We start from the raw sequence: 24749 nt of genomic DNA on the forward strand, positions 1-24749 counted from the left end.
CATCCACTCTTTGCTGCATCCATACTGCAGAAATAACCTGGTTTTACTTTTCACTGCCATGGCTCAATAATCTGGTCTGACCCCAGTTGAACTGCCATGGCTCAATAATCCAGTCTGACCCCATTTAAAATGCCATGGCTCAATAATCTAGTTTGATCCCACTTGAACTGCCACAGCTCAGTAATACAGTTTGACCCCATTTAAACTGCCATGGCTCAATAATGTGGTTTGACCCCACTTTAACTGCCATGGTTTAACAGTCCATTCTGACCCCTTTTCAACTATCATGGCTCAATAATCTGGTTTGACCCCACTTTAACTGCCATGGTTTAATAAGCCATTCTGACCCCTTTTCAACTATCATGGCTCAATAATCTGGTTTGACCCCACTTTAACTGCCATGGTTTAATGATCCATTCTGAACCCACTTGAACTGTCATGGCTCAGTAATCTGGTTTGACCCCGTTTCGACTATAATAGCTCAATAATCTGGTTTGACTCAGTTGAACTGACATGGCTCAATGCTATGGAATTCTGGGCTTTGTAGTTCTTTTGCAGTTTGCTCTGATGTCACAACCAACAACAATGCCCAGAATTCCATATCCTGGTGCCAGGGCAGTTCAAGTGGTGTCAACCTGGATTATTTCCACCATGTGGATGCCAACCACACACTGCAGAAATAACCCCTTTCACTGCCCTGGCTTGGTGCTAGGGAATCTTGAGGATTGTAGTTTATTGTGGGCCTAGATCTCTCGGACAGAGAAGGCTCACAAAAGTACAGTTCCCAGAATTCCCTAGCATTGGGCCATGACAGTTCAAGTGGGGTCAAATCAGATTATTCCTGCAGTGTGCTTTGGATCCTAGAGAGAATGGGGAATCCCATAGCACTGAGCCATGGTGGTTCAAGTGGGGTCAACCCGGATTATTTCTGCAGTGTGGGTGCAGCCTATACCACTATTTCCAAAACAGAAAGAGAAAGAGAGAGAGAATGGGGAATTCCATAGCAATGAGCCATGGTGGTTCAAGTGGGGTCAACCTGGATTATGTTTGCTGTGTGGATGCAATATATGCCACTTTTTCCAAACCAGAGAGAAATAGAGAGAATGTGAAATTCCATTGCACTTGAGCCAGGGCAGTTCAAGTAGGGTCAACCTGGATTATGTCTGCAGTGTGGATGCACTTTAACAGACAGAGGGAGAGAATGGGGAATTCCATAACAGCGAGCCATGATGGTTCAAGTAGGGTCAGCCTGGATTATTTCTGCAGTGTGGATGCAGCGTATGCCACTTTTTCCAAAACAGAGAGAGAGAGAGAGAGAGAGAGAGAGAGAGAGAGAGAACGGGGAAAGGAACGAGCACTAGGACCTGTCAGGAGTCTTTGAATCCAGAGGTCCCTTGATTCATTCAATCTCTCCTAGACATATATACACTGAGAGAGAGAAAGAGAGGGAGAGGGAGACACACAGACAAACTGCAACAAGAGGAGGAAAGTCAGCCAAAAGGGCTTTGACAAATCTTAAAGTTTTCCATTTGGAGGAGCCATGGGGAAACGTGGCAGGCCGAGGAAGGAGCTGCGAGGCAGGGATGATGGGCTGGAGGGTGCCCTAGGGCAAGGCCAGCAGCACCCTCAGGGGCTGGCATTGGCAGAGCAGATGCCCAGGTGCCCACTGAGTGACATTTTCAACACCAGCGCCGCCGAGGAGGAGGAGGAGGACGAGGAGGACTCCATGGAGAAGAAGATCAACACTTTCCTGCAGAATGTGCAGATTTTGCTGGAAGCTGCCAGCTACCTGGAGCAAATCGAGAAGGAAAACAAAAGTAAGTGGAGTTTGGCTTTGGCTTTTGCCTGCTGCTGCTCCTGCAAGAAGAAAGAAAGAAAGAAAGAAAGAGAAGGAAAATAAACAAAAGCAGAAATAATAATAATGATAATAATAATAATAATTTTATTTCTTACCCACCTCTCCTTACCCACAACATGGTTAAAACACACTGTGAAATAGATCAAGGCCCAGGCATGTGCGGATGACAACAGAGGAAGCATAATAATAAGGATAATATTAATAATACTAATGTAAACAATGTTGATGAAGATGCAACAAGACAGAGCCAGGCCAAGTCTGTTGCCAGATCAGACTTAAATAAACTGAGGCTTAGTTTTCAGCCACCAAAAACTAAAATAAAATAAAAAATAAAGAGGGGGAAAATACCTTTCCAAAAAGGAAATGCAGATCCCAGTGATGTTGTTGGGGGAGCCCTTGAGGGAAAACATTGCCTTTTTGCTGGAGCTGAAGCAAACAAAAACACCTTTCTCCTCCTCCTTTCTCTTCCTTGTTCTTTCTCAAGTAACAAGGTCTTTTGGGTGGGTTTTTAATGCCCCTTTTTCTTTCCTTTTTCCTCTTGAAAAATAAATAAAAATTATATATATATTCCCCTCTGGAAATTTCAGATCCCCTTCCAATAAGTCCAAAGCAGAAGGGGAGGAGAATAAAAAGAGAAATATAGAGAAAAGGGGGGGGGGGAGAAAAAGAGACTGAGCAAAGTAGGGGATCATGCAGGAAAGGAAGAAGGGATGGGGGAGAAAAATAATAATGCAATACCAACTTTTGGAAAGGGAAAATGAGAAAAATCAACTTGAAATATTTTGTTTTTAAAAAGAGGAGAGGAAAAAAGCAGGCTTGTTTATGTGTTGAACCTCTGGCTTCCTCCTCTTCCCCTCTTTCCCTGCAAGGCTGAGAGAAAGAGAAAGAGCAAACCCCCAGCTGGATACTAAGTGCAAGGAACAAAAGGGAAGGGGGGAGAGATATACCGGTATGATCCCCCTCTTTGTGTGTGGGGTGTGTGTGTGGACCCCCTGCCCTTCCCCCGTCCCTTTTCCTGGCTCTGGTTGCAGTCAGCAGAAAAGCCTAGTAGTCCCCCCACCCCCCCCAGTGCTGCCCCTGGCTCCTTTGCAGCCCTTGGCCTCCTCCCTGAGAACAATAACAAGCCCCCAGTTGGGAGCTCTAGTTTCAAAGCACAAGGGCCTAGGAGGGCTGGAGGAGGGAGGCAGCTGGGCATCGCCTCAGACCTTGCAGGGGGGCTTGTTTGTTTGTTTGTTTGAATTTAATTTTAATATATTTGTTAACTTTTTTACCATCTCATTTGTCCTTTGATCCTTTGCCTGCTTCATGTTTTGGTCCATCGGGTTTTTAAAAAGGAAAGAGAGAGAGGGAGAAAGAGAGAGAGGAATATATATATATATATATATATATATATATATATATATATGTGTGTGTGTGTGTGTGTGTGTGTGTGTATGTGTGTATATATATATATATACACACACACACACACACACACACAGAGAGAGAGAGAGAGAGAGAGAGAGAGAGAGAGAAATACATATAGAGAGAGGGGGGAATACAGAGAGAGAGAGAGAGAGAGAGAGAGAGAGATGAAGAGAGAAATATAGAGGGGGGAATATATATTAGAGAAAACGGGGAAGAGAGAGAGAGAGGAATATATACTGTGTATAGGAGAGAGGAATATATACACACACACACACACATACATAAAGAGAGGAGGGATATATATAGAGAGAGAGGGCGAAAGAAACAGAGAGGAATATATATATATATATATCCTCTTTTTTTAAACCCAAGGAACCAAAACATGAAGCAGGCAAAGAATCAAAAAGGTTGGATTATAAAACATAAAAATAAAATTAAAACAAAGCTATATATATATATATATATATATATATATATATATATATATCAGGGCTCCAGCTTCTGTCCTGCCTGCCCCCGTCCCCAGTGTAAATTTCCATTGCAGTTCAACTCCCTTCGCCTTTGTTGATTGCACTCTCCAGAGCAGCCTTTCTTTCTTTCTTTCTTTCTTTCTTTCTTTCTTAATGAAAGGCTGCTTTCGGTATTGTTTCCAGGAGGGGGCTAGGGTCCTCTGGGGTGAAGATTTCGTGAAGCAATCTCTCCTGTCCTCCCCCCTCCTCTTCTTCTCCCTAACCTGGTTCCCTAAGTACAATAGCATCCCAACCAAAAAGCATGAAATACACAATGCCAGCTTTTAAAGCTCCACGGCTTCTTCTTCGCCAGGCTTCTTTGTGCAACACAAGTGCACCAAATACATCATGCAAGCTTTCGAAGCTCCGCCAGCTTCTTCGTCAGGTTTATTTGGGCAACCAAAATGCACCAAAGACATAAGGCAAGTGTTTGAAGCTCCAGTGGTTCTTCATCAGGTTTATTTAGGAACCATAATGCACCAAAGACATAAGGCAAGTGTTCGAAGCTCCAATGGTTCTTCATCGCATTTATTTAGGAACCAAAATGCACAAAATACATAAGGCAAGCTTTCAAAGCTCCAGTGGTTCTTCATCAGGCTTCTTTGGGCTACCAAAAATGCACCAAATACATGCTGCATGTTTTTGAAGCTCCACTGGCTTCTTTGTCTGCAGAGCTTCAGAAGCTTGCAATATGTGTAAGGTGCATTCTGGCTGGCTGAAGAAAAACAGCACTGATTTTATGGATTTGGGATGTTATCCTACTCTGCTATACGGTCAAGAGGACTACCTCTGAATACGTTTCCCCAGTTCCCTAAGTGAATGGAGCACAGATTTATCCCCCTTCCCTATTCCCAACCTCAAGGGAAGCCAGGCAGGCAGAGATGTAAACAGCCAGGTAAAACCAGGGAATCCGACAAGGTGGGGAAAGGCAAGGCAGAGATGGTGTGTTGTTGTTGCTGGTGTCGCCTCTCCTTTGGTTATACTGGTCACCTCATTTCATTAAAGCAGGTGATGGTGTGTGTGTGTGTGTGTATATGTAAAACTGGGTCAACATTACCTGTTTTCCTCCCTCCTTCTTTCTCCTTCCCCCCTTCCAGCTCAGGGACAAAAACAACCACCACCAGATATGCATCTATAAGTATCCATTTCCAGCAAAATAATTTTTTAAAAATCTATTCCTCGATTCTTCGTTCTTAGCGAGCTTCTTCTGTTTTTATAAAAAAGATCTAGAAACAATCTAGGAGAAGGATGATGGCAACCCCAAACCTCAATCAATGTAACCCCCTGCAATGTACTTTTTAGAGGGAAAACGCAACTGGTGTGTTGCATGGGTTGGGATGCTGATAAGAGGCAGAACTGGACAGCAATTTTGCTTCCAAGAGTTGCTGTCAGTTTCGTGGTCATATTTTGATGCCCGTTTTGAATTGGCAAAGGACTAGGCCCTCAGAGGACCCTCCTTTGCTCCAGCCGGATGTCCTCACCGCAAAGGAGGACAAGGCACCACAATATATAGGATGCCCAAGAAAAATGGGCATCCTATAACTAAAAACACTCCTATAACTAGAAGTTCATGCTCAAAAGGGGGGACCTTATGACATTCCTCCTGGACTGAAGGGCAGGTCCTGGAAAAAGGAGGACATGCCTGGCCACCCTGCCTCCAGCCCAGTTGGATCTGAATTCCCCAGGTGTCTCCCAGAGAAAGGCCTCTGTGGGCTGATGTCAACAGCAGCCGTTATTAATCCGACCGGTTTGATCAGCCTCTCTCTGTGTGTGTAATGTGTGTCTCTCTGGAGGCTCTCCAAGCCATTTGGATGAAATGGGCATGAAAATAATCATATGGTGCATCCACACTGGAGAAATAACCCGGTTTGGCACCGCTTTAACTGGCCTGGCTCAGTGCTATGGAATCCTGAGAACTGTAGTTTGTTGTGGCACCAGAGCAAACCCCAAAGGAACTGCAAATCCCAGAATTCCATGCCATTGAGCCATGGCAGTTCAAATGGTGTCAATCTAGATTATGGAGCCATGGTAGTTGAACTGGGGTCAAGATGGATTATTGAGACATGGCCGTTCAATTGGTGTCAAAAGTGGATTAAGGAGCCATGGTAGTTCAATTGGTGTCAAACAGGATTATTGAGATGTGATAGTGTCAACTGGATTACTGCGCCATGCCAGTTAAAGTGGTATCAGTCCAGATTATGGAGCCACGGCCGTTAAAGTGGTGTCAGTCCGTATTAGGGAGGCCTGATAGTTCAACTGATGCGAAACCCGATTATTAAACCATGGCAGTTAAAAAAGTGGTGTCAAACAGAGCTATGGCAGCTCAAGTTGTGTCGAACCGGATTATTTCTCCATTGTGGATGCACCAAAGCGCTGGTGCCACACAACAAACTACCATTCCCAGAATTCCATAGCACTGAGCCATGGTGGCAGTTAAAGGGGGTGCCAGCGCGAATTATATCTGCAGTGCGGATGCAGCCTTGGTGCCTCTTCGCAGCCAGAGGGCGAGAACCCCTTCCCCTAAAACTTTCCTGCTTCTCTTCCTTGGCCCACGTGACCAGGAAGCCCAGCTCTGCACAACTTTGAAAACAACACCAGGCAGGCTCCCTCCCCCTCCCTCTGCCTCGACAGCGTCATCAGCTCAAGCTCCTCCTCCCTGCGAGAACCACATGGTTTCCACATGGAGACAAACTCCTCTCCTCCCATTGGTCCAGGCCTAACTCGGAAGGCGTGGCTATCCTGGGAGTCCCCGCCAATGGGCTGCTCCTTTTGTCTTTATGACGTCACGCGTTGCTGAGCCTGGAGATCGAGGGGCGGGGCTTGCGGGCTGGCGGCGGCGAGTGTCCTTGTTGGGCCGGCTGCGCTCAGGGTGATGTCATTGGAGTCTCTCCTTAAAGGGGCCGCGCGCCTTTTCCCTCCAAGTGGAAGGAGGGCTTGCCTCAGCCATGAATGGGTGGCTTTTCCCCATTGGGGCAGTACATCCCTGCAAGACTGCAAAGCAAACTCTTAGTACTATTGCTATTATTATTATTATTATTATTATATTTAATATTATTATATTTATTTACATCCCACTTATTATTATTATTATTATTTGCAAAACAAACTTATTATTATTGCTATTGCTATTATTATATTTATTTACATCCCACTTTCTTATTATTTCCAAAGCAAACTTATTATTATCATTACTATGATTATTTTATTTATTTATTTATAGTTCATTATTATTTGCAAACCAAATTATTATTATGTTTATTTACAATTACATCCCACTTTCTTCTTATTATTGCTGTTGTTATTACTATATTTATTTGCATCCCACTTTATTATTATTTGCAAAGCAAACTTATTATTTCTATTGTTATTATATTTATATCATGGGGTTTTCTTGGCAGCTTTCTTCAGAGGGGCTTTGCCATGGCCATCCTCTTGAGGCTGAGAGAGTGTGACTTGGGTTTACATGGCCAAGCTGGGATTCAAACCCTAGTCTCCAGAGCCATAGATTAAAAGGGGGGGGGGGGAGAATCCCTTCAGTGCATTGCATTTATTTAACTTGTGTAGGTTTAGGTTGTTTCATGAAGCAACTATTCCCCTCTGGTTGTTGTGTTTCCATGTTTGTCCTTGCACATACTTGCACGCAACTGCCCCCAACATGGATGCAAGCATTTGTGGTTGTTCTGGTTGTTAACTACCTTGGTGCCAACTTTGAGCCATGGCGACCCTATATAGAAGAGACCTCCCAAGTCCCTTGAATCTCAGCCCCTGCAGACGCACGGCTTCTCTGACTGAGTCTATCCACCTGGAATGCGCCCTTCCTATTGCCCTCCACTTTACCAAGCAATATAGTCTTTTCTAGGGAGTACTTTCTGGCCTAAGGCAAAATGGAAACTGCAGACAAGAAATCAGAAGAAGACTAGGGCTTGGGAGGGCAGCTACGAAGGAAAAAGACAAGGCCCTGAAAGTGTCAAGATAGTATATACCAATGTTAGGAAGATTGTAAATACCAATATTAGGATTGTCCATGCTATCACATTTCTCATTTCTATGTATGGTTGTGAAAGCTGGACAGGGCAGAAAGTGGATAGGGGAAAAAATATCAGCTCCTCTGAGATGTGGTGCTGCAGAAGAGGGCTGAGGAGGATACTGTGAACCAATAGATGAATCCTAGAGCAGATCAGACCAGAACTCTCCCTGGAAGCAGAGATGCACACAGATTGCAGATACATATACACACAAACACACTATACATGCACATATACACATGCATACACACACACACACACACACACACACTCATCTCTCCACATTTGCAGCTTTGACTTTTGCGGATTTGGTTATTTATGGATTTTATTAATATGTTCTCTCTAGGAATATCTAGGTCCTCTAGCGCAACTCTATGGTCAACTTTAACCAAAGGTTGCATTGAAGGACCTAGAGATTCCTATGGAGAACACTCCACTAGGCATTTGTAGCTCCTCCAGCACAATTCTATGGTCAGTGTCTGGCAGATGTTGACCTCAGAGTTGCACTGGAGGAACTAGAGATTCCTAGAGAGGGCTTCTCTCAGGTAAAAACATAGTGCTTTTCTTATTTGGAGTTTTCCCACATCCATGGGCGTCCTGTGCCCCTAACCCCAGCAAATGTTGAGGAACGAGATACACACACACACACACACACACACATGCACTATACATGTACATATACATATATACATGCAGATAGATACACACACACATATTTATACACATACATTTATACACATACATATAAACACATACACTATAAATATACTTATATACAGAATACATATACATACATGCATATAAATAGATAGGCTGGAGATATATATATATATATATATATATACACACACACACACACACGCACGCACACGCACGCGCATACACATAGATATATACATAGACATTAAAAGACAGAGATTTATGCTTTATGGAGCAGTAAAAGTTTATTTATGCTGGAAAAATGAAGCTACTGTATTTACTTTTCCTTCAGCAGGGTTTGATGTCCTTCCAGAATGAGGGCTCTATCTAAAGAGGAAGGTTTCCAGGATTCTTGCCACTCTCCTGTGGCCCTTTGCTTTGCTTCTCATTTACTGGAACCTCAAAGGCTGAGGAAGCCAGTGCCTTATCGTAAGCCTCGGTGCAGAGGGACTGCTCTGATCCGGAGTCCTGTCCTTATCCCTTGTTACCTCTCACTGCAGATTCCTGGGGCTCTTTTTCCATGGGAAAGAGGGCCCTGCCAGGCAAAGGGAATCTGGAAGGGAAACGGCAGTTTCTTAGGGGCTCATGCTCTGCTTGCATGTCAGAGACATTGCCTGCTTCCTTGCAAAACATTGCTCCTTTCTTTGTTTGGAGTTGTTGTTGTTATAAATATGTACACACAGACACACTGAGCACCAGCCTTTCCAGTCGGATAGGAATTCCTGGTTGCAAATGAGTCTGAGAAAAACAACATACCCCGATTTGCGATTCACTGTAAATTGCAGTGGGAATGAGCCCAAGGTGTACTAAATGCAACTATAAATATCAGGGGGAAAGAAAGAAAAAGCAAACCGGACCTCACACCAGCATGATCATTATTGTCATTCTGATGTGGTTTGTTTTGAAGCCCCTGGTTTTATAAGCTTTCTTGGTTTTTTAACCTTAAAAACACAGCACATTGCACCTAACATGGTTTAAATATTTATCAATTTCACTTTTCTGGTGCCTGTTTATCATTCAGACTGGAACAGGGGGGCTAAGCAACATCTTTCATTTTTTGATTCCCATACGCCATATGTCAGTGCCATTATACACCGGGGAAGTGCTTGAGGGCAATATTTGCATTCATTTTATAAAGCCCAGTGCTCTGGCATAATTAACAATAATAGCCATAATCATAGCTACATAAATACATTCTGCAGCCAGTTTTAATATTAAACCAGTGTGTGTATTATTATTTTTCAAAGACACTGTTGCAAGTTAAAGACCTGGCCTGATCTGTTTCCTTTTGAAAGAGATTCCCAGTTGCAACACAGTTTCATTCATTGTAACATCCCCATGTAATTTTGTGGGTTTTTTGGGCTATGTGGCCATGTTCTAGAAGAGTTTCTTCTTGATGTTTCGCCAGCATCTGTGGCTGGCATCTTCAGAGAATGCTTGCCTGGAAAGGAGTTGGGTATATATATACTGTGTGAACCTGGAAAGAAAATCCAGCACATGCTTCACTCAGCCAAGGACCAGAGAGACCCTTTCACAGCCGCAGGAGTTTACTGTATACCATGCAGCTGCAGACAAGTCTACATAGGGACCACCAAACGCAGTGTGCAAACAAGAATCAAGGAACACGAGAGACACTGCAGACTGGGCCAGCCAGAAAAATCAGTAGTAGCAGAACATGCCACAAACAATCCTGGGCATAAAATACTGTTTGAAAACACTGAAGTTCTGGACCATGCCAACCACTACCATGTCAGGATGCACAGGGAAGCCATTGAAATCCACAAACACCTGGGCAATTTCAACAGGAAAGAGGAAACCCTTAAAGTAAACAATGCTTGTCTACCAGTCCTGAAAGATAGCAAGATGAATGCAACTGAGACAACAAATGCAAATGAGAAATTTCCCAGGGTCAGGGGTTTCCCAGCAGACAATGAGCACTAATCAAGCAGACACTAATCCTCTTTTGCATTAGCCTCCCAGCCTGAGGCCTGCCATTAGCAACAGAACAAGACACATGCAAATCACTCCTGCCTTTCCAGGTCACACAATACACACACACACACACACCTCCAATAATAATAATAATAATAATAATAATAATAATAATAATAATAATAATAATTTATAGCCCACCCAATCACAAGGAATCCAGGCAGGTTACAACAATAAAAATATAGAGAATATAATAAAATAAAATACAAAAAATAAATAAAATAAAATAAAAGAGAGCGACATTAGTAATTCACAGTTAGGCCTGATGGAAATTGGGCCTGTCTTTTTCACTCCCTCCCAGGTCTGATGATGACAGTTGGGATGGAGGGAGGGCTCTTCTTGAGGCAAGAATATAATTTTTATTAATTTTAATTTAATTCTTTTCATTAATTTAAGACAAGAATCAGTGGACAGAGTGACGTAAGTCACAGTAAATGGGGAGAGGAACTAGGTAGGGAAGGCCTGCCGGAAGAGATCCATCTTAAGAGCCTTCTTAAAGGCTGTAAGAGTAGAAATGTCACGGATCTCCTTTGGCAGGTCATTCCATAGCTTCGGAGCTGCGATGGAAAAGGCCCTCTGTCTGACTGAAGTTAGCCTAGATTTTTTTGGCTGAAGTAGATTCTTCCCCGAGGAACTTAGAGTGCGGGACGGACAGTACGGAAGAAGGCGTTCCCTTAAGTATTCTGGGCCCAAGCCATGTAGCGCTTTGAAGGTAATCACCAACACCTTGTACCTTGCCCGGAAACTAATTGGCAGCCAGTGAAGGGATTTCAAAACCGGTGTTATGTGATTGGTACGATGAGAAACTGTAATTAACCTGGCTGCCATATTTTGTACAAGTTGAAGTTTCTGAACTTGGCACAAGGGTAGCCCCATGTAGAGTGCATTACAGAAGTCCAATCGAGAGGTGACCAGTGCATGTACTACTGTTTCAAGGTCTCCCAGTTCCAGGAAGTGGCGCAGCTGGCATATCTGCTGAAGCTGATAACAAATGCTCCTGACTGTCTCATCCACCTGTCAGGTGAAGCAACGAGTCAAGGAGCACCCCTAAGCTGCGGACAGTGTCTTTCAGGGGAAATGTGACCCCATCCAGAACTGGCTGACATAATTCCATACCTGGGCTTGGGTTTCCTATAACGAGTACCTCCGTCTTTTCAGGCAAGCATTCTCTGAAGATGCCAGCCACAGATGCTGGTGAAACATCAGGAACAAACTCTTCTAGAACATGGCCACATAGCCCGAAAAACCCACAAAAAACTATGGATGCCGGCCATGAAAGCCTTTGACTTCACATCCCCATGTAAGGTTTTGGGCTGTGTTGTTACAGTGCAAAATGGAAGCAACATAAAGCTGTGAGAGACAGATGTATCCACCATGGAGAATTAAAGCAGTTTGACACCACTTTGTCATGAATCCATCTATGGAATCCTGGGATTTGTAGTTTGGTGAGGTATTCAGCTTGGTCTGTCAGAGAGCTCTGGTGCCTCAATGAACTACAAATTCCAGGATTCTGTAGGGCAGAGTCATGGCAGTTAAAGTGGTGTCAAACTGCTTTAATTCTGCATCCAAGAGAATCAGTTTCAGACAAATAATAATGATGATGATGATAATGATAATGATAATGATAATGAATTTTATTTATTAGCAGCCTCTCCCCAAGGCTTGAGGCACAGTACAACATCAAGGCAGGATACAACGAAGAAGAAGGAATGCCTGCAAAAGGCTTTAGCCTTATTGCCTGCAAAAAAACAAATATATAAGGATATAGTCTTATGTTTATTGTGAAGCAGTGGTTCAACCAAGAAATGATTTTTAGACTATCTGCAGAAATAATGTACTGTATTACCTAAATTATTTGCAAGTCAATTTGCCAGTGCATCAGTAAGGTCTTCCTGACCCCTTGCAAAATTATGATTGATGTAATATCATGATCGTATAGTTGCCTTCCATATCCATGGATTCTTTATTCATGGATTGAAGCATCCATGGCTTGAAAATATTCAAAACAAGTATACATTCCAAATAACAAACCTTGATTTTGCCATTTTATATAAGGGACACCATCTTACTATGTCATTGTATTTAATGGAACTTGAGCATCCATGGATTTTGGCATGCATGCGGTGTGTGTGTGTGTTGTGTCCTGGAATCAAACCCCAGCAGATACCAAAGGCCAACCGTATTCCCCTCTCCCTCCAAGATGAGAGATATTACAATAGCCCAGTGATCCACCAATGCTAGTCTTTGAGTTTTAGGGACTCCATGGTTTATTAAACGTGGGGCCACATCAGTTCTGAATGTCTTCTGAATCTCTTATCCCTCTATGGCTTAAAATTTCTGCATCAGGAGTACAGATAGCTTTCCTACATAAGGAAAAGTCAGAAAGTTTCTGTCCCCCTTAATGTGAGCCAGATAGTCTTGTAGTCTAACAATTAAGAAATGTACAGTTCCTTTTATGGGCATCTTTATGATCAGTGATATACCTAAGAGAAACATATGAGCCATTAAAGCCTTTGTACATAAAAAACAAACAAAGAAAGAAGTGATACCACTTAAACAAAAGCCACAAGTAATAGATGAGAGAAGGCAATCAGGGATTAAAATTACAAGTCTTATAGTGCAAGCCTAGCATGTCTATTCACAAGTAAGAACCAGTTAAGCAATTTTAAAAATAGACTTTCTCACACCATTTCACAAATGTCAACACATGTGGACTAATAACTACTCCATGTACCTGCATGCCCCACCTGGTGGGTTGATGTGGTAACTATAATGTCTGAAACCTGCGTTCATGTTTTATTTGTTCTTTTCACACTTATGGCGACCCGAAGGTGGCTTAAATGTGTGCAAATACTCCAGGACTATGAGGTAGCACTGGAAAACATGAAGTTACATCCCAGTATTAATCAGCTCAGGTGGTTCTTCAATGTTACAGGCATCATTAAAAAAAGCAGAAACCCAACACCAAAATTATAAGGATTTTTCTTAGTTATCTGTTTGTTTGTTTTAAAGTGGTATGGGATTCCCCCCCCCCCCCCCCATACCCACATTCTGATGTGTGACAAATACCAGGGGCCTTGTCAAGTGGTAAATTTTCATCACATTCACTATGTGATAATTTTATTGTTTCTATCAATGATCCATGACAGAAGGTGACATTGAAAGAAGGATGTATTTTCCCACTTTCGAGTGGCCAGAGTTGTCCCAGCAGTTTGCCTTCTCTGATTTTTCAGCATGGTTTTTCATACTTTAAATTTAAAGTTTCTATTCCAACTTTCTGTTCTTTGAAAGATTCAAGTACTTGCACTTATATAGATTTTGTTTTGTTTTTGAATTTCACTGAAGTTTTGGTACCTCGAAGAAGATTTTTCATAGTAAAAAATCGTAGTCATCCCTATATTCTGTGAGGTACAAGGGAGCTAATTGTACCTTTGATCTTGATTGCAAGGTATAACCTGAATGTTCTTTTATTATTTTTGGCCACGGTTTTGTTTTTGATCAGATTACAGTGTCTGTATTGTATATATTTCCCATATAATAAGAGTGAAAAATACTCCTTTTTTAAAAAAAATAAGGGGAAAATGTAATATCAAATGTTGTGGCTGTAATCTCCTGTTAATGATAGCAGAAGGCCCCCTATTTCTGAAAATTCATGTTTGTGCCCATGTGTTCCCATGTGCCTATCCACAATCACCAACTGTGATTTTAAAAAACTAACCACACACATAAAAGCATATGTGGATAATTTAAAGTAACACACTATGGATGATTCATCAAGATTAGTAACAGTGCAAAAGAAGATTTCAAAGACTAGCAAACTCTGGCTGTTTTTAGATGTATACTACTAGTTTTACCCAACCATTGCTCTTCTTCTGTAAGCTACAATTGGAATTGCAGTTGACTCTTCAGATCTAGACTATTGCCATTTTTAAACCATGTGCTTCTTGCTGTGGTCCATCTATGATGAGTGAGCATGATTTAGGTGCTGTTGGTGGAACAGTTTGAATCTCAGCATACATTCACTGAGTATGCAATAGCGTGTATGTATGCAGTATGTTGTGCCATGGTGGGTGTCATTTTGTACACTTGTTTATACTTTAATTGATCTTCTAAATAACAAATAATTTCCCAAGTATTTCAAGGCAAAGCAGATATAGCCCTAAAACACCATTTTAATTCTTGTAATAGTGCTACTATGCCATGATTCAGTAATGCTAATTTCTGCAAACAATTAAAAAAAAAAAACTTTCAGGTGATCACAGTTTTAGCTTTATGATGCATGGCACTGACTGGAAGATAGGTTAGAAAGGACAGATAGATAGACAGATAGACACTGCATAAAATATTGTGGTGTTATACACTATACTTCTCTTTCATTAAAAACAGTATAGTCAGAAAGGTGGTTTAGTGTTAATTTTTTTAAAAAAAGTTTAAAAATGAAAATAAATGGGCAATAAAAGGACATCCAGCACAAATAATAATAATAATAATAATAATAATAATAGATTTCATTTGTATTTCCTGCCTCACTCTGCGGATTGAGGCGGGATTACAGCAAAGAATAAAAACCACAATACAATACAAAATACAATATTATCTAAAAATACAGTCAGTAAAACAACAGCAATATTACTACCAATGACTAAAAAGGCCAAATCATCGTCAATTTTCCGTGCGATCAAGTCAGAGTGGGAATGCTCCATAAAATCAGCTATAAAAGGTCAGGTGGATAGGCCTACCGGAAGAGATCCGTCTTAAGTGCCTTTTTAAAGGCTTCTATGGTGGTAATGAGATGGATCTCTTCTGGTAAGTTGTTCCATAATTTAGGGGCCGTGGCTGTAAACGCTTTATGGGAAGTTGTAGTTAGTCTAGTTTTCATATGTTTCAATAGTTTTTTCCCTGATGTTCTAAGAGTGTGGGGCAGATTGTGTAGGGAGAGGCGTTCCCTTAAGTAGCTTGGGCCCAAGGCATGTAGGGGTTATTGTGCCTGGAAGCTGATCGGCAGCCAATGAAGAAATCTTAATATTGGAGTAATATGATCAAATCTTGATGTTCCTGTGACCAATCTGGCTGCAGGGTTTTGGATCAATTGAAGCTTCCGAACTTGGTACAATGGTAGCCCCATGTAGAGCGCATAACAGAAATCAAAACGAGAGATTACTAGAGCATGTACTACTGCTTCAAGGTCCCTCTAGGCCAGGTAGGGATGCAGTTGGCATATCAACCGAAGTTGGTACCAAGCACTCCTGGCCATCGCATCCACCTGAGATGACAGCTGTAGAGATGAGTCCAGGAGTACTCCCAAATTGCGAACTTCGTACTTTAGGGGAAGTGTGACCCCATCCAGGACTGGTTGGTAAATCTCCGTAACTGGACCAGGAGTACCTATCGTGAGCACCTCCATTTTCTCTGGATTCAGCTTGAGTTTGTTTTCCCTCATCCAGCCCATTACCAACTCAAGACAGGCATTTAGAGGAGAGACACCATCCTTGGTCACTGCAGCAGTCAGAGACATAGGGAAGTAGATTTGGGTATCATAAGTGTACTGATAACACCGCGCTCCATGTCTCCAGATGATCTCTCCCAGTGGCTTTGTGTAAATGTTAAACAGCATGGACGACAGAATGGCGCTTTGAGGGACACTAGATGTCAGCTCTCTCTTAGAGGAGCAGCTGCCCCCCAGCTCTACCATCTGGAATCTGCCTGAGAGGTAGGAGTAGAGCCACTGGAGTGCAGTGCCCCCAATGCCTACCTTCCTCAGGCGTTCCAGAAGGATACCATGGTCTATGGTATCGAAGGCCACTGAGATGTACAAAGAACTGTGATAATTGTACTTTCCGGATACATCATTGCTGTCATCAAAGGTTCATGCTTTTAAAAACATGGAAGAGTCTGGCTAAAGGTACCTATAGCTAGATATATTGGATTATCCTTCCATTTGATAGAAAGAAGGCAGAAGAACCATGGGGAAAATACAGGTGATAATGACTGGATACTGGTGTTCTGTGGAATTTTCCTTAAAAGCAAATAAAGCATAGCCTAGTATGAAAGCACCCTTCTCCTATTCACTATGGGTACACAAGAACAGACCATAAAGCCAGCTGTGTTCTTCTGGGTTTCTGTACTTTAGCACATATTCAAGAAATGGAAAAACCTGCCATTTGATTAGTTAGCTGTCTGTATTTGCTCCTTGTGGAGGTCCGCCAGATGGACACAATTTTCACAAATGTGGCTCTCAAGAAGCCCCAAGGAAAGGATTTTAGTCAATGACATTCTGAAGGGGACATCTCAAAGTCACTGCAAAAACTCTGATGGCTGGGTTTTGTTCCCCCCGTTAAAGTGCATTGTTATATAGACCCAACTGTAAATGTTTTAAGTTAAACTTGCTGTAAGATTGGAATAAGGCAAAAATAAGGATGGGCACAGGGAATAAGGTTAAGATTCAGTGGTCCTCAGTGGTTTGTCATGGTCTGTTAGCCATTTTTGTGCAGCTTGGGGGCTACATACAGAATAGCATTGTTTATATTCTTGAAGCAGAAGCTTTTTCCTTTGGTAAACAGATTGTCCAGAAGGAGTAACAAAATACTTTGTGGTTGGGATCACAAAGCAAGCAGTCAAGGCTGACATTACTTGTTCTTTTTCCACTGATGGAAAGGTTAGATAAGTTATGTATTCCTTTTCCAATGAACAAGAAAGAAATACACATTTATTCTGGATTGGTTATATTATTCTACACACATACAAACCCCTCAGTTTTAATATTTACCTGACTAATAACTTTACCTGACGATACCAGTCAGTAATTAATTGGGGAAAGTATCAACTTCTCAGGCTCTGGCAAATGCAAATGTTGAAATCTTAAGACTGCAGTTCTAGTTAATCTACAGTCTTGGGAGTTATCACCCAGTTTTCCCCTTCCTTTCTTTGCTACATATCTTCAGTAAAATAACAACAGCAAAAATGATGATGATGACGACGACGACGATCTCTGATCTCAGCATAGCCTAAAGGCTCAGAAACCAGATGGCAAATAAAAGCAATTTTAAAATGTATTATTTTAAATCTCTTGATATATAATTTGGATGAGGATGAGAATAGACTTGCTTTCCTTAACATCAGGAGTTGGCAAAACTGATTAAGAAGGCAGATAAATGAAGACCTTTGAGTGAAAAACAACAGGAATGTGTCTGACACGGAGAAAGAAGGGCAGGTGGAGAAGGGACGGGCAGAATTATTGTGCCTCCAGAATCCAGATGTCATGTTTAGCTTGCATCATTGACAACCAACATAGAATAAACTTGATGCCTGCCTGGAAAGGTGCTAACCAGTCTTCTAACTGCTTGGCTTTTTGACATGCCCCCAGGATCATTTTTGAGAGTCTCATACTTGTGGGAATCACCAGCAGCAAGTACTTGAAGGTTTTTAAAATTAAACTTTCATCATCTTTTCCATTTCTGCTTGTTCAAGTAATTGAGAATAGACAGGTTAAAAAAGTGTAATGGCTTCTCTCTCTCTCTCTCTCTCTCTCTCAAGATGGTTCCTGCAAATTCTTAGGCATATTCCTGGATACTGCTGAGGAATGATATGTGTGGGTGAAGGGTCCCAATGGAAAACCACACAGTATTATTACTAGGTTAAAATAATGTCTGAACAGTTTTTATGGATTAATGTGCCAGAAGAACAATAAGTGGTGACTGCTGTTTTCCCATGTGGGAAATACCTATTACCGCTTCTCTCCCATCCTTTTTTTCCCCATGTGATAATCACCCCAGACAGAAGTGACGGGGAACTGATGCTGTGTTTGCTTGCTGGTTTTTATAGTCCAAAAACACACTGCAGAAATATTCCATCTTGAGACTGCTTTAACTGCTCTGGTTCAGTGCTAGGGAATCCTGGGAAGAGTAGTTTACTGTGGCATCAGAGCTCTCTCTGACAGAGAAGGCTCAACAACTCACAAAACAACACTTCCCAGAATTCCCTAGCATTGAGACAGGGCAGATAAAGCGGTGTTAAACTGGAGTATTTCTGCTGTGTGTGTTGGGCCTATGTCATTTAAATGCTGCCCAACAATAAAGTCCTTTGGGTAACTGCCAATAAACAGAAAAGCAACTATATACAAAATAAAGCCCATACAGTCTATGGTAAAACCAGCAAGTGTGGGATACGATCAACACAGAAAAACTAATAACTGCAAACATTTCACAGCTCAACACTGAAAGAATCTGTAAATTCCCAAGGCTCTTGTTGAAAGACATGCTTGAGCCTCCTCTGGTATCTTTAATACTCTTCTGCAGCACCACATCTCAGATGAGTTTATTTTGTTTCTATCTACTTTCTTCACTGTCCAGCTCTCACAACTGTACAAGGTGATGGGAAATATGATGGCTTGGATGATCCTAACTTTGACATCCCCCTTGATATCTTTGCACTTTAAAATCATGTCCAGTTCTTTCATAGCTGCCCATCCCAATCCCAGTCTTCTTTTTGTTTCTTGACTGCAATCCCCATTTTGATCAGTGATTGACCCAAGGTATGGGAAATCTTTAACTATTTCAATTTCCTCTTCGTCTGTATTGAATTCCTGTATCTCCTCCATGGTGATTGTTTTTGTTTTCTTAATGGTCAGTAGCAAGCCTGCCTTGGCACTTTCCTCTCTGACCATTAGCAATTGTTTTAAGTCTTTGATTTTTCTGCTAATTTTATGGTGTTGTTTGCATATCTTAGATTGCTGATATTCCTTCCTTTGATCTTCACTCCTTCCTCCATGTCTAAACTTGCTCTGCGTATTATATTTTCCACATACAAGTTGAATAGATAGGGTAATAGAATGCAGACTTGCCTGACCAACCCACTTTCCAATTGGAAACCCTTCTAATTCTTGTCACACCAGAGCTCTCTGACAGAGAAGGCTAAATGTCTCCCAAAACTACAGTTCCCAGAATTCCGTATCATTGAACCATGGTAGTTAAAGTGGTGTCAAAACTGGATTATTTCTGCAGTGTGGATACAGCCCAAGTAAGAAGCAGCAGCTGCTTAATTTCCCTGTTCTGTGCATCCATTAAAGAGTCACTCTGTCAGCCGAGAGGATGCAGACCCTTTCTGCTCCTACCTAACATCCACCCAAACAGCAGGCATGCCTTTCAGAACTGATAGCTACCACTGTCTGCTTGCTCTGAAGCCTTGGCTTGCCCTCGTGGCACAGTGGTTAAATGCTGGCACTGCAGCCACAATATTGTAAGATTGATGCTAGAAGAGAGCTCCAGGGTCCACTCAGCCTTCCATCCTCTTGTAGGTGAGTAAAATGAGCTTTTGGGGGGCAATTGGTTTACACATTGTAAGCGGCTTAGGGAGTGCTAGTTCACTGATAAGCGGTATAGAAATGTACTTGCTATTGCTATTGCCTCTTAAAGATGCAATACATGACACAATGCATGGTTGTTGAGGTCTCCTGCTATTATAGCCATCAGGATTCACGCTGAAACCAGAAGCCCCTCAATTTTCAACCCACAGCAACAGGGGAGATTTTAAGGATTTTCATAATCGTGAAATATAGTTTATAGATTTTTTTAAAACTTAAACTCAGTTTAATGGTGTTTCCATTTACTACCAATTTCTCTTTCAGATGAAAAGATTGCCAGCTGTTGTTGTTGTTTTAATGGCATACTAAAATTGCATAAAATATTGCTATTAATTAATGGCCATATTTATAAACATGCAGGTTGTGAAACATTTCCACAAGCTTTGATTTTAAAAGAATAAGTTGAAATTTCAGTATGTCATATTTCTCTTCCTCAAACTGAGGACAGCATTTTTGTTTAAGGTGATTTTTGGACTTCCTCACCAAAAGGACACCTTAATTCAAGCCAGGCCCATGTTATTAGAAAGTTGGGCTTGTGCCTGTGAATAGGTTTCTGTCATACAGGTGCTTTCTTGTGTTCCAGACACTGCTAAAGAAAAAAGAAGGGTTGGATGCTTGAAGTGCCCTTTAATAAGGTGTAAACAGTCCTTTTCTTAAAGGTCAGGTAGGAGAACACAGTCTGCTGGTATCTCAGATTCCAAAGGAGATGCAGATCCAAAACTGAACTTGGCACAACATTGCTCCCCGTAATATTCTCTCCTTTTTCTTGCTCGGGAGTCGGAACAATGTGTATTTTTAGTGTCTTCTAATCTGGTATTGTATTTGAGAATTCCAGTTGAAATATTCAGCTGCTCATCTTATCATACCAGAGGGTTCCCACTTTCAGAGATCATGAGACTTTCCAGTGAAATAAATGAGAAATGCATTGTTTTAAATCGGGAACAAGAAGTACTCAGCCTTCTAAATGCTATGCTGGTTAGAGCTACTGGAACATGCAGTCCAATAACATCTGGGGATCTCATGATTCAGCTGTACTGGATTCAGTAGAGCTTACTTTTGAGCAGACATGCATAGCATTCCATGAAAAATAACTTGTCTTTCCATCTAATGGTATTATTTTATGGAGCTACACACATCCCTCTACATTCACTGGGGCGCAAAACCCATGGGAATCTGGAAAAACCGCAAGTAACAAAAGCACTTCGACTTCACATAACAAAAGCACTGTGTTTTTACCTGAGAGAACACCTCTCTAGGAATCTGTAATTCCTCAGTGCAACTCTGCTAGACATTGATCATAGAATTGTGCTGGAGCTACAAATGCCTAGTGGAATGTTCTCTCTAGGAATCTCTAGGTCCTTCAGTGCAACTTTTGGTCAAGGTTGACCATAGAGTTGTGCTGGAGGACCTAGAAATTCCTAGAGAGAACATATTAATAAAATCAGTGACAAATCAAATAGCCACAAATGTGAAGTTAAATACAAGTGTAAATTTTCCAAGCTTTTTTCATTAAATTTAACTTTAACTTGTATTTAACTGTAAAAGAATTTTGCCTGATGTACAAAGCTTGGAAAATTTACATCTGTAGACTACCAGAATCTCCCAGCCACTTTGCCCATGCTAGCCATAGGATACTGAGAGTTATAATTTTTAAAAATCCAATTCTTTCCCTTCATTTCTCTTGGGGAGCAGTGAGGGAGCTTTAGAATAGGATGCAGAGGTACAGAATGGCCTTGTCTGCAGTGCAGGAATCAATAAGTTTGAAACCACTTTAACTGCCATGGTGCAGTGCTATGGAATTCTGGGATCTGTAGTTTTGTGAGATATTTAACTCTCTCTATCAGAGCATTCTGGTGGCCCACTCCATAGCATTGAGTCATGGCAGTTAAAGTGGTATCAAACTACATTATTTCTGCAATGCAGACTCAGTCTATGTGCCCCTAGTTACTCATTGCATTGTTGTTGCTAATTTTCCAACCACAACATCATAGGATTTGCCTGGAAAGAAAACTCTGAACCCAGTTCCCAGCATGCTAAAAATGAAGTATAGTACTATCTATTAGGGCTATGCCATGAAAAGTGGGATGTTGTACCATCCTTTGGTAGAGCATTTTGCCCAAGGCCAGTTTAAGATGCATGGGGTCCTGAAGCAGTTCTCAAAATAGGGTCCCTTTTAGTACATGTGTTCTGATAGTAATGGCATAGAAATTAATAAATTAATAAATATTTAATAAAGTTCAAGGTACAATAGAAAATAGCACAGACATTTTCATTTACAGCTCACTTCTCACTTTTCAACACTGCAACTTTAGAGAGATAAACAGACGGATCTGCCATGCATTTTTACTCACTCACTAACATAAAATGTTGATAACAGTTCATAAAAAAAGGAAGCCATCTATGCCTTTCCCTTTCCCATTCAGTACTTGGACCCTAGCCTATGAAGGCCTGGAACAATTGTACCAACTGAATCACTTATAATCTGGCCCTGATTGTGCCACATTTGTCCCTGTGTCCTAAAATAGGCCAATATTTCTCAATTACAATTAAATTGTTTAAGTAAAGATTGCTTTTTTAAACTTATTCACTACATTTTGTAGTGTTCTGACCAGTGCTGGAAGTGTGACAACTATAAACATGAGTGGCAGCCCCCTAAGACCCAAATTATGGGGTTATAAATGTCAGTTTATTTGCAACACTTGTAGTCCTGTTCTTTCTCAAAAGAGACCAGGCAGAAGCCCTGTGCAGGCAACACTTTAATGGTGGCAGATCATGATGAATGGCCTCCTTCCCTCAAAGGGATTGACATCTGTATATGTACACCTATGGATTTACGCTCTCCACAAAGACCTCAGTGCACACAGTTTCCAACCATATAATATGACCTCTAAAATGAAAATTGGGCTGGGGTGGGATTGTATAGTTGGAATCCATGTGTATACGTCATGGATACGTCAACATCCCTTTCCGTTCATGGTGATCAGGAACTTTTAGAAAGCAGCACCAGTGGATACCTTTTGCCGCAAAAGTATTATTTGTACAATGCTAAAATGGTTTGCATTTGATTCTCAACTGGTCTGCCAGCTCTTAAGATTCTAGTAGTAGTTAACACTGTATGTTAAGAGCAAAAGAAGATACTGCTGAAGACTTGGATGAAAAGCTGTATGAATACTTAATTTTATCTGTCTGGGATCCTAGAATTTGATGATCTACCCCCTAATTATGTGACTTTCTTAGGAGGAACCAGCATGCTTTCAACCACTAGCATTACCTAATTTAGTTTCTGTTGATTTATTAAATGTACTACTTAGAATGAGTCTTAGCGTGAGGAAAACCAACATTTTCTTTACTTTTGATTTTGATACAGGTAGACACAATAAGTGATAGCTTTTATATTTTAAAAGAGGAAACACGTGCATCTCTATTTCTGTACAATTAGCTATAGCATCAAGTATTTCATTAGTTAATTATGGATGTAATCTGGCACACACCTGCCTGGGAATAAGCTACTTTGAACATAGTGGATCTTGCTTCTGAGTAAAGATGCATGTCTCTAGTCTATCTTTAGCAATTGCAGACTATGACTTTGCATCATCTGTCCTTCCCCTCTACTACAACTACTACAACAGGGGTATCATGTCTGTTCTTAACCTTCTCTTTGAATCCCCCAGTCAAAAATTAAGTACTTGGGGACACTTTAGATGATGAAAGCTAGTACCAGTTAGCATGTTGGACTATGAATCTGCAGACCAGGGTTCAAATCCCCACTCAGCCATGGAAACCCACTGGGTGACCTTGGGCAAATCACACTCTCTCAGCCTCAGAGGAAGGCAAAGGCAATGTTTCAAGTAATCTTGTCATGAAAGCCCCATGATAGGTTCACCTTAAGGTTACCATAAGTGGGAAGCAACCTGAAGGCACACAGCAGCAACACTTTAAATGACACCAACATGAAGCAACAACCTCCCAAAAAAGTCAGGCTGTCTGTCCGTCCAAGGATCTACCTATCTGTGAGTCCATAACTAGCAAAGATAAACATTAACCCTCACCCTGGAGGATTTTAATGCAGACACCTAAGTGGACAGCTCTAGGCTATGATACTCCTGTCATGCTAAATCTCCAGAAGCTGAGATTTGGCAGTACTGGTTCTGAATATGCTTGACCTTGTGCTTTTAATATCACCTAGGATGGATTAACAACAAGCACACTATCCAGACCAGCCATCCCACTACTACTTTATGTTTTAGAAGCACTGCCCCCCCCCACACACCCCCCCCCCCCACAAAACATGTTATGCAGGATCAATATGTCAATACACATGCCAATCCTAAATGACTTTACTTGGAAGTTAACTCCCATGCAAATCCAGTGGAATTTAACATGCATTAAGTGGGATTGTAACAAATGTCTCCCTCCCCCAAATGTGTTTGTTTCTTTTAATAACTGGCTTTAACTTTTGTTTTCTTTTTTAAAAAATTACAAGAATAGTGTACTATTGTTTTGTACACAAAGGCCTCTTGTAGCGCCTTTGACACTCAACAGTCTCCAAGGTGATACAAGATCCCTTTGTATACTGATACAGACTAACACTTTCTTTCAACCTGGCCACTACAATTTTGTGATACGGATGTCTCTGTCCTGCCCCACCAAATGTTTGGAAGGCAATTCTATGTGCACATTTGCTTGCAAATAGCTGTCAGTGAAACTAGTCAGGCTTACTTGTGAGTCGCCATAGGTAGAGATCCAACTGCTGTAATCCTAATGGCTTGATCCTTAAAATGCAAGCTGCCCACTCCTTGCCACTGTATTGGAAGTTTATCTGCTCCTAAACCTTTTGGTGAAAGCCAGTGTGGTATAGTGGTTTGAGTGATGGGCTAAGGGTGCATCTACACTGTGTATAT

At 41.4% G+C, this 24749-nt stretch overlaps 1 protein-coding gene across 2 annotated transcripts in view; it reads left to right on the plus strand.

Moving 5' to 3' along the window:
• The first annotated feature begins 1424 nt into the window (after positions 1 to 1424).
• MXI1 (MAX interactor 1, dimerization protein) overlaps positions 1425 to 24749 on the plus strand; it is a 113101-nt gene continuing 89776 nt past the window's right edge. For both annotated transcript variants that reach the window (XM_089509861.1, XM_089509862.1), the window contains exon 1: positions 1425 to 1817. In XM_089509861.1, coding sequence (XP_089365987.1) covers positions 1541 to 1817 — 277 coding nt within the window. In that variant the 5' untranslated portion in view covers positions 1425 to 1540. The remainder of the gene's footprint in view (positions 1818 to 24749) is intronic.

Source organism: Sceloporus occidentalis, unplaced genomic scaffold (genome assembly GCF_023333645.1).
Source record: "Sceloporus occidentalis isolate IW3139 unplaced genomic scaffold, rSceOcc1.0.p SCAF_2, whole genome shotgun sequence".
In the NCBI taxonomy this organism is placed as follows: Eukaryota; Metazoa; Chordata; class Lepidosauria; order Squamata; family Phrynosomatidae; genus Sceloporus; species Sceloporus occidentalis.